Source organism: Xiphophorus hellerii, chromosome 6, assembly GCF_003331165.1.
Source record: "Xiphophorus hellerii strain 12219 chromosome 6, Xiphophorus_hellerii-4.1, whole genome shotgun sequence".
Classification (NCBI taxonomy): Eukaryota; Metazoa; Chordata; class Actinopteri; order Cyprinodontiformes; family Poeciliidae; genus Xiphophorus; species Xiphophorus hellerii.
This window is the reverse complement of record NC_045677.1, coordinates 10,926,606-10,938,661: the sequence shown is the minus strand read 5'-3', so window position 1 is coordinate 10,938,661 and position 12,056 is coordinate 10,926,606. Positions and strand designations below refer to the sequence as shown.

The window sequence follows — 12,056 nt, the reverse complement described above, 5'->3', positions numbered from 1 at the left end:
TGCTCAACCATGTGTTTCATCTGACTTTATGCATAATCAATATAAATGTTGGAAATGATTTTATTCTTCCAATAAAAAGATTATTGCAGTCTTATGTTACAATTTGCATTTTCACATGCAGCAACCCAACAAAGGCCGACAGAAAACTGGTAAATCAGACCAGATTCAGATTCCTGGAAGGAGAAATGAGGGTAGGAGACGAGAATGCATGCTGTGTTTCACTGTGTGTGTGTGGGGTGTGTGTGGGTGTGTGTGGGTGGGTGTGCGTGTGTGTGTGTGTGTGTGAGAGAGAGAGAGTGGTATGGGGCGGCTGGTAGATTTCACGTCCCACTTCCTCCTGCAAGGCGATTAGGCCAGACGTCTGTCACACACACACAAACACACACACACACACATCCGAGTCTCTCCTGCCTGCTAAAATAAACACACCTCCGCTCAAACACCTTACATTTCTCCGTCTATGTGAGGACACCCGATTGACATATTTAGTCCAGTTTGTTAACTTCGTGACTAAAACACGTCTTTCATTACTTTTACTAATTCGCGCAGAAACTGGAGAAAGCAAAAAAGAAACATTGTTCAAGTTAAAACCACCTGAACCTAAAATACTAAACTTGTGAACCAAAGCCCAGTTTTTGTTTTCTGTTGTTAAAAACACGTTTGGGGAGTAAACTCAATGTATTAGTTTAAAACTGGTTGTTGTGTGGTATATTAGGCAGAAATGGATCAGTATTGACCCATTTAATAACACACACACACACACACACTATGAGGTTTGCCTGTCAGTTTGTTGGTTGTCAGCAGCTCCAGTGGGAGAAATGCCATCTCTGACAGCCTGGATGGACTGCTACATACATGTCCACACACACACACACACACACACACACACGCGCAATCAGCACACCCCCACGCACGCACACACACACACACACACACAGGGCACAGTGAGTGATTATTTCCTGGGAAGTTATTTCACCTCAGCTTCAACCTTTGGAGTCACTTGCAGCTCCCGTTTCCTGCAGACACGTCATAAATAAAAACAACCGCAACATCAGCATCAGACCAGATCATTTGGTTTTATTCAAACTGGGCGTCTGTCTTCACTCAGACTCGCTCTAAGACTATTTTGCTTTTGGGGGAATTTTCTGTGGCTAAATTCATTGTGTTTCATGCCACGGCTGACTTTCCCGTGGCAGTCATGAGAATTTGAACTTCTGGTGTGTTGGAAAGGTCATATTATGTAATCCTCCAGGCTTGTACCTTTAAATGTGGCCGAGCGAATCACAGGTGCCGGCGCCTTGACGAGACACGAACTCTGCAAACCTCTGGGGTAAAAACAAAAGCCTGACACCTTTTAAATGACCCACTTGTTGCAATTCTTCAACAATTCAGGTTTTCCAACATCTTAAAGGGACAGCGTTATTCACTCTTGGTACCTTCATTTAACACAAATCCTGATTCGAAGAGCCATAAACCAACCAACAAGGCTTCATAAAGTAATTAGCAACTGGTGTTGACATTTTTTTAATCTGAAAAATAAAGAAAGTGGCCATGTGCAAAGTGATTCACCTGCTGTGGTTTATAATAATCATAGTCTCAAGAAAGTATTTGGATTCTTTATTAGCAATAAACATTATGAAATGAAAAAACATTTATAGCCACAATCGTTTACTTTATGATGTCCATTACTAATATGACTGAATAATAACTAAATAAATAATAAATGTGAGTTTAAAATAAATAAATAAATAATAAAATTCCAAAAGAGATGCTAACTGTCCATACAAGGATCCAAAATAAATGAATGAAATACCACACTAGTCTCACCGAGCCTTAGACCAAAACAAATCAGTCCAGGAAGTATGCAACGTAACGCATCCCAAATTGATTTAAAAAGTTGTGCACCATTTAATCACCAAATTTGGGAAGGTTCCATATTTTAAGGGATGTGTGGGAACTCTAATCATCACAGTTTATGCAAATGCTTTTTTTTATGAGCCTTTGAAGACTCCTCTGTGATCTTTCTGTGCAAAAACTGCTGCTGCCTGAGAGAAAAGTAAAGTAGTGTGAAAATCAGTCAGAAAGCTTTACGGAAACTTTGTGTTTTTGCTTTTTCTCCCCCACTATTTTACTTTTAAATCAGTTCCTCTTCTTGGAAATCTTTCACATTCTCTGTTCTGGGTGAGTTTCACACAGGAAGGTCACCGATGGCGAACGGCCTTCTACCTCCATGCACTGTCTGAACAGTCATAGCTGGATGTGTAAACAGAGGCCCAAAGCAAACATGGAAGTTTAAAGGGTTCACACAATCATTTTTGCATAAACTTCTCTGGTGTTTTCCAGATTTTTGTTATCTTAAGACAATAAAGAGCCACTTTTGTGCTCTGCTCTTCCTCAACTAGCTGTTAAAACCTTTATGCAGAAAACTTTATTTAAAAAAATGGATGAGTTTCTGTGTAAATATGGCCAGCGAAGCTTTCACTTTGAGGCCTGACATGCAGGTTGATGTGTCAAAATCAACTATTTTTTATAATTTCGGCAGTTTTGAACTTCAAATTTAACTGGAATCAAAAGCAGCTTAGGCTAGACTTCTAGTTTTATTGGCCATTAAGCTATATGTTGGTAAATTTGTGCAATGCCTGCAGCCACAATAGCTCAATAATTTACACTTTTCTGATACCAATCGACAAAAAGCCAAGCCGACATTTTTAGCTGCTAGAGGGAAAACAGTGTTTTATTTCCTCATCACAAACAAGTTTTTTTATTCCCTTTCCCTGTCATGCAGAAAACATATTTGGATAACGGATGGTTTGGAACAAATGCAAATTTAGGAGCTCGTCCATAACGTTATCCTTTTTAACCCAGCGTTATATGGAGCTCTTCTGTGACAGTGTTTTCTAATAAAATATTGAAGATCAATGACTTTAGCACAAACCGTGGGTAACTTGGAGAAACAGCTTCGGTTTAAGTATGAGGCTAAATCAACCTGACTAAAACCCCTGCGACCAGACCTGAAGATCAAACTCCAATCTGATGGGAATCAGGACAAAAAGCAACACCAATATCACTCATTTACTGAGAGCTAATAAATAAATATACATAAAAATTAGAAAAGTGTTTAACATTTTGTAATGTTGGCTGGCTCTTCCCGACTACCGTACTATAAGCCAAACACCTTTGGACTTTCTTTGCCCTTTAATTATTAAACTTTAATACCTTTTACAGTAACAACTAGTTTTAAGCTAATCCACTCCATTGTGTTTTTTGGACTAGGTTGAATACATTCTGCTCTGTTCCCTGAAACTGATGTAAGCCATATTTTTAAGCCATTTGTGGTAAAGATGCAATGTCAGAAGATAAATTATTAAATATAAAGCTGTTTTGTTATACCTCCTTATTTCCTTTAAATAAGCAAAGATATTCACATTTAAGGCTCAAAATATTTCCCAACACAATGGCTTGTTCTGTGAATATTTGAGAGATCTTAAAAGCCTGAAAGCAGACTTTTTATGACCCTGCAGAAACATAAAATTTATTGAAATTTATTCACAGTGGCTCTCAAAAATGTCCCCACCCTGTAAAAGTGCCAGATTTGTGGTGTAAAAATTTAACTAAATAATAAAAAACAAATTCCACACATGCAGCGCCAATTATTCTGCACAATTCAACTGGAAAACACATCAGTAAGGTGGGGAAATGTGGAAACCCCCCCCCAAAAAACACAAGATGTTTTGTTTGCCCTTTAATTATTAAACTTCAATACCTTTTACAGTAACGGCAATTATTTAAGGGTTCAGCCTTAAATAATTGCTGAACCCTATTCCGTGTTCTTTCCAACATGCATGTATATGCCATGTATTTCGCTCAGGTTTGTTTGCTGTAAATAATGAGACAAAGGCAGAGAGTTGGTTTCCTAGGCGAATATCATGATTCACTTTTATTAAAAGCATCATAGCTACAAGTCATCATACATGATGTCTCAAAAAAACAAAACAAAAAAGAAAAAAATTACACAAACCAAAAAAGAAAAAAGGAAAAAAAAACAAAAACATTTACATGGTATGTCTGTAAACTTCAAGGCTAGATAAGAATTTTGAGGTAATGCTCTTCAGCTTGCTGGCTAAAAGTAACAAAATGTCCTTTGTTTTCAAGAAAAGTAGCTAAGTAATAAAGGTACCTGATTAACTTTACTCTTTAACACCAGTGCATCAACAGGAAAAGAGTGAGACAAAAAAATTGATTGCAGTACTTATTTTGTCCTCATTTACAGTTTGCTTCTCTACTCATACGACACTTGTGGTTATTCATAGGGTGAGCGTGTTGGGAGAGTGATGTTGGAACATTCAAAAGCTGCCTCGGTTATTGCTGTCTCAGCGTTAGAGAGGAGAACGAGGATCTTTGTGACGGAGGGGGGTGGTGGTGTAGGTGGAGGGGGGGGGGGGCAGCGGGACGAAGACCTCCGACTCACTTCTCTCCCTGGCCGCAGAGCTTGTCGTTTTTAAAATGTACTTTTAAATATTGGAATCACTTGCAGCACTTTATTCTTCTCAGACACTAGAACTGGCCTTTGAGGGTTGTTGGAGGAGGGGGGAAATAAATTAAGCACCACTCGTGCTTTCAAGTACTTATAAACTTAACTTAGCGAGCAGAGTTGAACTACATGTAGAAACTTTGAAAAGTCCTGTCTCAGTCCTGTTTGTGGCCAGGCCTGGTGTCAGTGTGTGTGACTAAAGCAAACAGTCTTTAAAGAAGGAGATCGCCACAGGGGAGCAGCACTTGGTCTGGAACTACCGGGATGTGGAGGAAGATTAAAACTACATTTCGACGGGGCAGCGACCGGGAAATAACGCAACGACCTCTTTAACGAATCGACCTGAAACGTTGCGTCCCTGCTTGGACCGCCGCTCCAAATTCATTCACGAAGGCCCCTCTTGTGAACAGGGGTGGTGGTGGTGGCTGGGTTTTGGCAGCATGAAGCGGACCAATCAGAAGGCCTGACCGGCGGCAGGACCCAGCCCGCCCGGCAACCCCGGAAAAGACAAAACAAAACAGAACCAAAAAAAAAAAAAAAAAAGCAGCCGCCTCCAAAAGGAGAGAGACACCAATCGGATGTGGCAGTAGGAAAGACTCCAGACTGGTTTTCAGTGTGGGACTGGGTTTAACAGTATCGATTCAGCGTGCAGACAAACAGTCAAAACGAGGAAAAAGGGGGAAAAAAAAACAACAGGAGAAACAGTCATATGACCTACGAGGGGTTAGTGTGTAGTGGTAGCCTCCTGAAAGTGTGTGCTGCTCTTCATCAAGTATACGCCTGGATGGTCGAGAGACGGAGAGAGTCTGGTTTGATTTCCTCATCAGTGTCTTACTGGTCTGATATGTGAGAACTTAAAACAACATCTGCTCTAAAACAGAGCATCTCTATCGATTCATTTTGCAGCAGCTTTATCAGACAGACAGCAGGATGAGCTGTAATGCTGTTTTTCTTTCTTTTTTTTTTTTTGAGAACTGACGTCAGAAGAAGCAGCAGGAGCTTCTTCTTCTGGTTTGGATGAGACGCTGCCGGCAACAACATATCGGTCCAGACAAAAGGAGAGAGAGGCATAAATGACTCGAGAGCTGAAAGCAGCAACAATAATATTAATTAGAATAATAGTACTATTGGAAACATGTGAAGTCCTATTTTGTGGAAAAAAGAAAAACAAAACAAACCAAAAAAAACAAAACAAACAAGAGGTGGGTGCAGAGTTGACGGCGCGCACCGACCGGAGAGAAGGAAACAGTCTTTGAAGGAGAGCCGAGCTCGGCTGAGGATTTTTCCCTGACTACACTATCGATCAGAGAGATTTAACTTAATACAAACACATCTCGTCCTCTCTGACGCATAGTAAATACACCTGGTTAAACGACAAAAACGTGAAATAGAAAACGTCAACAAAAGCTCAAAGGAAAAACAAAAAGTTTGTAATAGTTTGGATATTTCTGTTGGAGGCGTGAAAACGTGCAACAGAGGGAGGAAGTGTTCAAGGCCAGTCAGTTTTTTTTTTTGTTTTTTTTTTACGTTTTCCCGCTTCAGTCACTCGTTCCGTTCTGGGGAGACGCCGCCGACTCCTCCGGCATTCCTCCGCCCGTCGCTCCTTCCTCTTTCTGCTCCGCCGAGTCCGTCTCCTCTCCCTCCTCCTCTTCCTCTTCCTCCTCGTCGTCCACAGCCTTCCCGTCGTCCCTCTTCTCCCCCTCGGCGTCTCTCGGCGGGTTCGGGGTGGAGGCGCTGTCGCCCAGCGCCCCGGCCATGGCGCTCTGCAGCTCGGCGAGGGAGGCGGTGGGGAAGCCGGGCAGGCTGAGGCCGGCCAGGCCCGGCGGGAGGAACATGGAGGGGTAGAGGAGGCTGGGCGCCATGGTGGACAGCAGGAAAGGGTTGAACGCCAGGGAGTTGGCCGACATACCGGCGGCGGCCAGCAGGGCGGCTGTGTCCCCGTTGATGGAAACCTCTGCTGGAGCCTCGGCAGCTGCCATCTTAGGAGCACCGGACGCATCGCCGACAGGTTTCTCCTTTTTTTCAACCTCTTCCTCCATCTTCCTCTTCTTGGTCTTTTTCACACCACCCTCCTCTCCCTCCGCCGCCTCCTCTTCTTCATCATCTTCCTCTCCCATCTCGTCTCCGTCTTCTCTCGCCTCCTTCTCCCTCTTTGCCGTCTCCTCCCCGTTGCCTCCGTCTCCCTCCAGCGTCCCGTTGGTGTTTCCGGAAGCGGCGGTGGCAGCGGCGGCGGCCGCCAGGTTACCTCCAAATATTCCTCCAAGGCTGAACATGTTGGGAATGGCGGCGGCCATATTGGGCAGCCCTCCCATGCTGGGGATCATGAGGGGCAGCATGGAGGCGGCGGCAGCGTTGGCGGCAGACTGTTTGGGGTCAGCAGGTGGCGGGAAGGCCATCAGACCAGCAGCCAACTGGAGCGACTGAAGGCTCTGGAGAGACGACAGGTCCATCCCTCCAAACAGGCTGCTGAGCAGCAGCGGGTTGATTCCCCCTGCGGGACACAAGCGGAGTTAAACTGAGCCCAGATCAGATCCGTCTCCGTCCGGAGCAGAGCTGTACCTGCAGAGGAAGCGGCTGACGCCAGCGACGCCTGTGCAGCCTGCGCTGCCGCTGCGGCCTGAGCGGCGGCGGCCGCCTTCACTATCTCCGATTTGGGTCGCCGCCCTCGACGACGAACGCCTTCCTCTCTGACAACAGGGCCGGTCAAAAGGCGGTCAAACATGGCTTCCGGGAGGAAACCCTGAGAGGAGGTCTGTGGTTAGAAGGCGACTTGAGGGAAACCGCAGCAGAGTCGATACAGAGGAGACACTCACCGACTGTTTGACGATGTCTGTCCAATCAGGAGCGATGGAGAACTCGGGGTTCTCCAATAACCACCTGGGGAGCTCCTTCATTGGTGGAGCCATGGCCCCACCCATCTAAAAACCAGGAAGGAGAAGTGATCAACCAATCGTCACCTTGACGAGGCGTTTGTTCCTCAGAACCCTCCTCTGCTTTATTCTGTCCTTTACAAAGTTAATAAGTTACAACCACAAGCTTTATTGTACTGTTTCTTGAATGCACTACCAAGTAGATTCTTTGTAAAACTTTATGTTGGTTATGTCAACTTAAGTACATTCCAACTGCCTACAGGAAAAACTAAATTCATAGAACTTATGACAAAAACTAAACATAAATGGCCCCAAAAGTAACAAATTAATCATAATTTGACTTTTTCGTATTGCTGTACTTTCTCCTGTTGTTTCTGAGACGCGTGTCAAAATGGACGTTTACCTTGCGTCCATTCCGTCTGTTGACCACGGGGACTCTCTCGTCTCCGGTCAGCGTGTTTATGTCGATCTTGTTGGGGTTTCGACAGCGATGGCGCTTCTGCTTGGGCTTGGAGAACTGAGATAACAGCAACTCCTCGCTCTTCTAGAAACGAGAACAGAGAGGTGAGGTGTGAAGAACAGCAAAATTAAAGAACAGAAAAACGTCAGTGAAACGATGAATAAATGAGCGTCGTATGAATGAAGAGCGTTTACTGGTGTGAATCCAGTCATGTCCATGGTGTATGTGGGATGCTGTCTCAGCCACTCTCCTAGGTCTTTGCTGGAGACGGGCGTCTCCTCCTCCTCCAGGCTGCCTGAGGCCAGAGAGCGGGCGTTGGGGCTCTGCTCCGGGACGCTGATCGGTCTGTGGGACTGGGGCGCTTCCTGGACCGCCTCCACTCCTGAAATCTTTGTCCCATCGGAATCATCCTGGAAACGACGAAGGATTAGTTTAACTTGAAGAAACCTGAGCACATAAAACATCTTTAAAGGTGACCTAGTACGCTTACTTGAACAGGTTAGGTTAGTTCTATAGGATATCCGAAACAATTGTTACATTTTTAGCACCAAATCATTCTTAGATAATGAGATTTCAGTCTGGTATTTTGAGCTCCTTTCAGAATGAGCTGCTTTAGGGTTCTGTCTCTTTAAATCCAAAAATACCACATGGTCTGTTTTTAGAAGCAGTAGAGAGTAGAGATGCACTAATCAGATATTAATATTTGTATCGGTCTTGATATTGAAAAAAATTCTAGATCAGGTATCGGTGGCAATGTACCTGACCAACAAGGCCAGATCTATTTAGTCTAGTTCTATGCTTTGTGCTGTGACATCATGCTTTCTTATTCATTTTACATTATATTTAGATTACATTCCTAATTGAACTTTCTCAGCCATTTGCAAAAAGTTTTGCTGTAGTTTATTTTAGTCAACCTTTTGTTTTTGTCAGTTTCTTTATTTATTTATTTTACTTTGTTCATTTTACTTTGAACAAAGGAAGTTGTGTTGTATTTAGATGTTTGGCCAAGCTTGTGAAGCTATTAGCGTGTACTGGTGCTGGTTAATGTCTGTGTTAAAAAAATAAATAAATGAAGTCAATCCTGTATCAGATGCTAAACTTCAGATGTCTTCATTGGTATCGGAAGTGACAGAAGACCCAAAATGGAAGTACAAAAATGTGCAAAATGTGAATTGAGCATAATGCGTCCTCTTTAACTGTTGCACGTACCCCGGCTGCTCTCTTGTTGCCCATGAACAGCAGCTCCAGGCCCTCCACATTTTTCCTGCGGCCCCGCCTCCTCTTCGTGATGGGCAGGTCGGCGTCCAACGAACCGTTGGCTCTGTGCCCGGAAGGTGGGACTTGCTGAAGCAAATCCATCTGGGCCTTGAGGGAAGGGTTCGTCATCAAGGCACTGGGGAAGCCGGCCAATGACGGAGAAGCTTTGTAGTGGTGGTGCACGCCCTGATGGAAGAGTTTCTGTAAATCACCATGAAACCATCTAGCAGCTTGTGGGGAAACTGAACAAGGACTTCCTGTGAGCACCTTAGTGAGGTCAATGGCCTGGTTCTGAGACTCTGCGGCGGCGTGGCTTTCCCTCAGCTGAGCCACCATCTCCATCAGGTTCCGCCTCTTCGCCGCTCTCTCTGCCTCGATCTCAATCTTTTTCCTTCTCCTCCTCCTCTGTCGAGGCACCGTCAGGCTCAGAGCGTCGTCCTGAACACAACACGTCCGACGGTTAGCGATCAACAGGAGCAACCTGCCAAACTCAGGGTGTCATTCGCATCAACACTCACATGAACCTGCGGAGACAGCGTTTTGTCTTCGCTCCCGCTGTACGGCGTGTGGATGCCGGCCATCGTCAGCTCGGCAAGGCTCCGTCTCTGCAGCGGGCTCTCGCTCACCATGGCTACGGCGGCTGCGGTTGCCGCGGAGCCGTGACCGGGCAAGAGGTTGCCAGGGAAGTCGAAGACGTGCCGTCTGTTGACGGGCCACTTGCCCTTCAGGACAGCCTCGCAGATGTTATCCAGCCTGTTGATCATCACGCGGTCCTGGACAGAAAAGGAGAGGCAAGTTTGTTTGTTAGGATGTTTCTGACTGCAGGGAGTCAACATCTTTAAAAAGTAAACCGTTTTCAGACATTACGGACCAAACAATTCAACTAGAAAGACTCAGTATTGGCTTAATTAATTTAAGCCAGTGGTGTCCAAACTTTTTGCCATAAGGGACAAAATCCTTATGCTAGAAGCATGTGACCACAAAAATGTTAGATTTATATAAAATATACAAAAAAAACTTTTTGGCACCGTTTTTATTTTATTTGCTCAATAATGAACTTCAAAAAACATGAAAATTTTATGGAAAAGAACAAAATTATAGTTTGTTTTTTTTTTTTTGGTAGAAAACAGAAAAACCAAGTTTAGCAGATTACATTGGTACAAGACAGATCCACAATTATTATTTTTTTGAGTTAGTTTTTGTCATTTCAGCTGCTTGATTTGCTTTTCAGAAGAAGTCGGTCCATGATTGTGGTTCTCATTACTCCAAAAACGATATGAACGCAAAAACATTGATAATAAATATATAATATATTTTTTGCAACTAACGTACATACAAGATGAAGTTATTTATATGTAAAAATGTTGCAATAAAAGATAAAAAAAAAAGCATAAGATCTGCATCAACCACCTATGTTTGCAGGTCGGTGGGGTCGCCCAAAGTCCTGCAGAGGGCCACAAATGCCCCTGCAGGTTGACCAATTCTGAAACATTTGAGTTCTATGGCAGCAAAATAAGCAATATATTTGTGGAGGCTCTTGTTGTAGACGTACCTTAGGCCAGAAAGAGAAGGCGTAGGCGCGGTCCTGCAGGGTGTGCAGCACAGACGTTTCCTGCAGGTCGTCGGGACAGAACTCGTCTCGGGTCTCGTCCCGTACGGATGTGCTCAGAGAAGCGATGCTCTCCTCGTCGAAGTTCTTCTGCCCTGCGCTCGCTGTGAGGAGAGAAACAAAGTCACATTCGGAAGCCTTCATTTAAAAAAAGATCTTTTAAATTGTTATCAAGGGATCCAAACTCATTTTATTCTCTTTTCTTGGAGCTGATGCTCATTAAGACACTGACGAGTCACAAGGGGAAACACCAGAAATAGGCCTGTAGCTAGGTGTTGGGGTCAGAAGAGAGATGGGGCGGCGGGGGGAAAGAAAAGCAGCAAAATCAAAGTAAATAAAGGATGTTGAAATACCTTCAGCCTGAGAGGACTTCTCCGATTTGTCATCTTCATCCAGCCTCTCCTCCTCCTCTTCCTCAGGGCTTTTCTCAGTTTCAGCAGACTTTGGAGATTTAAGACATTCAGAAGTCTCCTTCTCCTCGCCATCTTCCTCCTCTGCAGTCTTGGGGCCAAGTTGTGCTTCAGCAGAGGATTCTGGGAGCTCAGCGCCAACGTCTTTCTCGTTGCTTAGATAATATTCAGGGCTTGTGCTGCTCTTTTCTTCTGTCATGTCGTGATCTTGGTCATTTGTCGTCTGGCTTTCTGGTTTCGCTTCATCATCGTCTTTCTCAACCTCTGGCAAAACGTCTTCAGCTTTGACCTTCATGAGTGAAGCAGCTGCCTCTTCTTTCCCTTTATCAGCATTGTCCTGGTTTCTCTTTTGCTCAAGGGGTTCAGTCTTCATACATGGAATGTTGCTGGAATCTTCCTCCTCCGTTTCCATTTTTACCTCCACTTCTGTTTTCTCTTCTTCCATTTTTACAGCCTTCCCTTCTTCCTCCTCTTCAGCTGCGTCCACGGCCATTTCGGCAGCGGCTGCGGCACTCTCCAGCTCTGCAGTCGTGAGAAGTGGCGCAGAGGCCGCTTCTGCGATCCCCATCCCGACTTTGCCGAGTTCTCCAAGAGAGCCGATGCCGACGGCGCCTCGCTGACTGGTGAAGCGCTGGTGGGCCTCCAGGAAGCCCAAGGTGGGGTCGTTGAGGATGTGATAATCCGTACGGCTGACGCCGTGCTTCGAGGCCCCCAGGAGGAGGTCACGGTCGTGGCGCCCGCACTCCCACCACTCGGGCAGGTCGGGAGATGGCTGGCAGAGCTTGAGGCGCTCAGAAAGCAGCGGGTGAGGGAGGACCTGCTCTCGGATGCGGCGCAGCAGCTCGATGCGGTACAGGGTGCGAGAGGCGCGCTCCTCGGTGATTGGGTCAATGATCAGGGTCGGGTCTGGAAGTTCTGA

General features: G+C 45.1%; 1 protein-coding gene across 1 annotated transcript in view; it reads right to left on the bottom strand.

Annotated features, from left to right (window-relative positions):
• Nucleotides 1-3,905: 3,905 nt before the first annotated feature.
• Nucleotides 3,906-12,056, bottom strand: part of chd7 (chromodomain helicase DNA binding protein 7) — an 88,359-nt gene continuing 80,208 nt past the window's right edge. Inside the window, exons 32-41 of the mRNA XM_032565126.1 lie at nt 11,081-12,052; nt 10,671-10,831; nt 9,637-9,891; nt 9,386-9,556; nt 9,071-9,304; nt 8,056-8,271; nt 7,805-7,945; nt 7,345-7,449; nt 7,091-7,271; nt 3,906-7,022 (exon numbers count right to left, since the gene is read on the bottom strand). Coding sequence (XP_032421017.1) covers nt 6,070-7,022; nt 7,091-7,271; nt 7,345-7,449; nt 7,805-7,945; nt 8,056-8,271; nt 9,071-9,304; nt 9,386-9,556; nt 9,637-9,891; nt 10,671-10,831; nt 11,081-12,052 — 3,389 coding nt within the window. The 3' untranslated portion in view covers nt 3,906-6,069. The remainder of the gene's footprint in view (nt 7,023-7,090; nt 7,272-7,344; nt 7,450-7,804; nt 7,946-8,055; nt 8,272-9,070; nt 9,305-9,385; nt 9,557-9,636; nt 9,892-10,670; nt 10,832-11,080; nt 12,053-12,056) is intronic.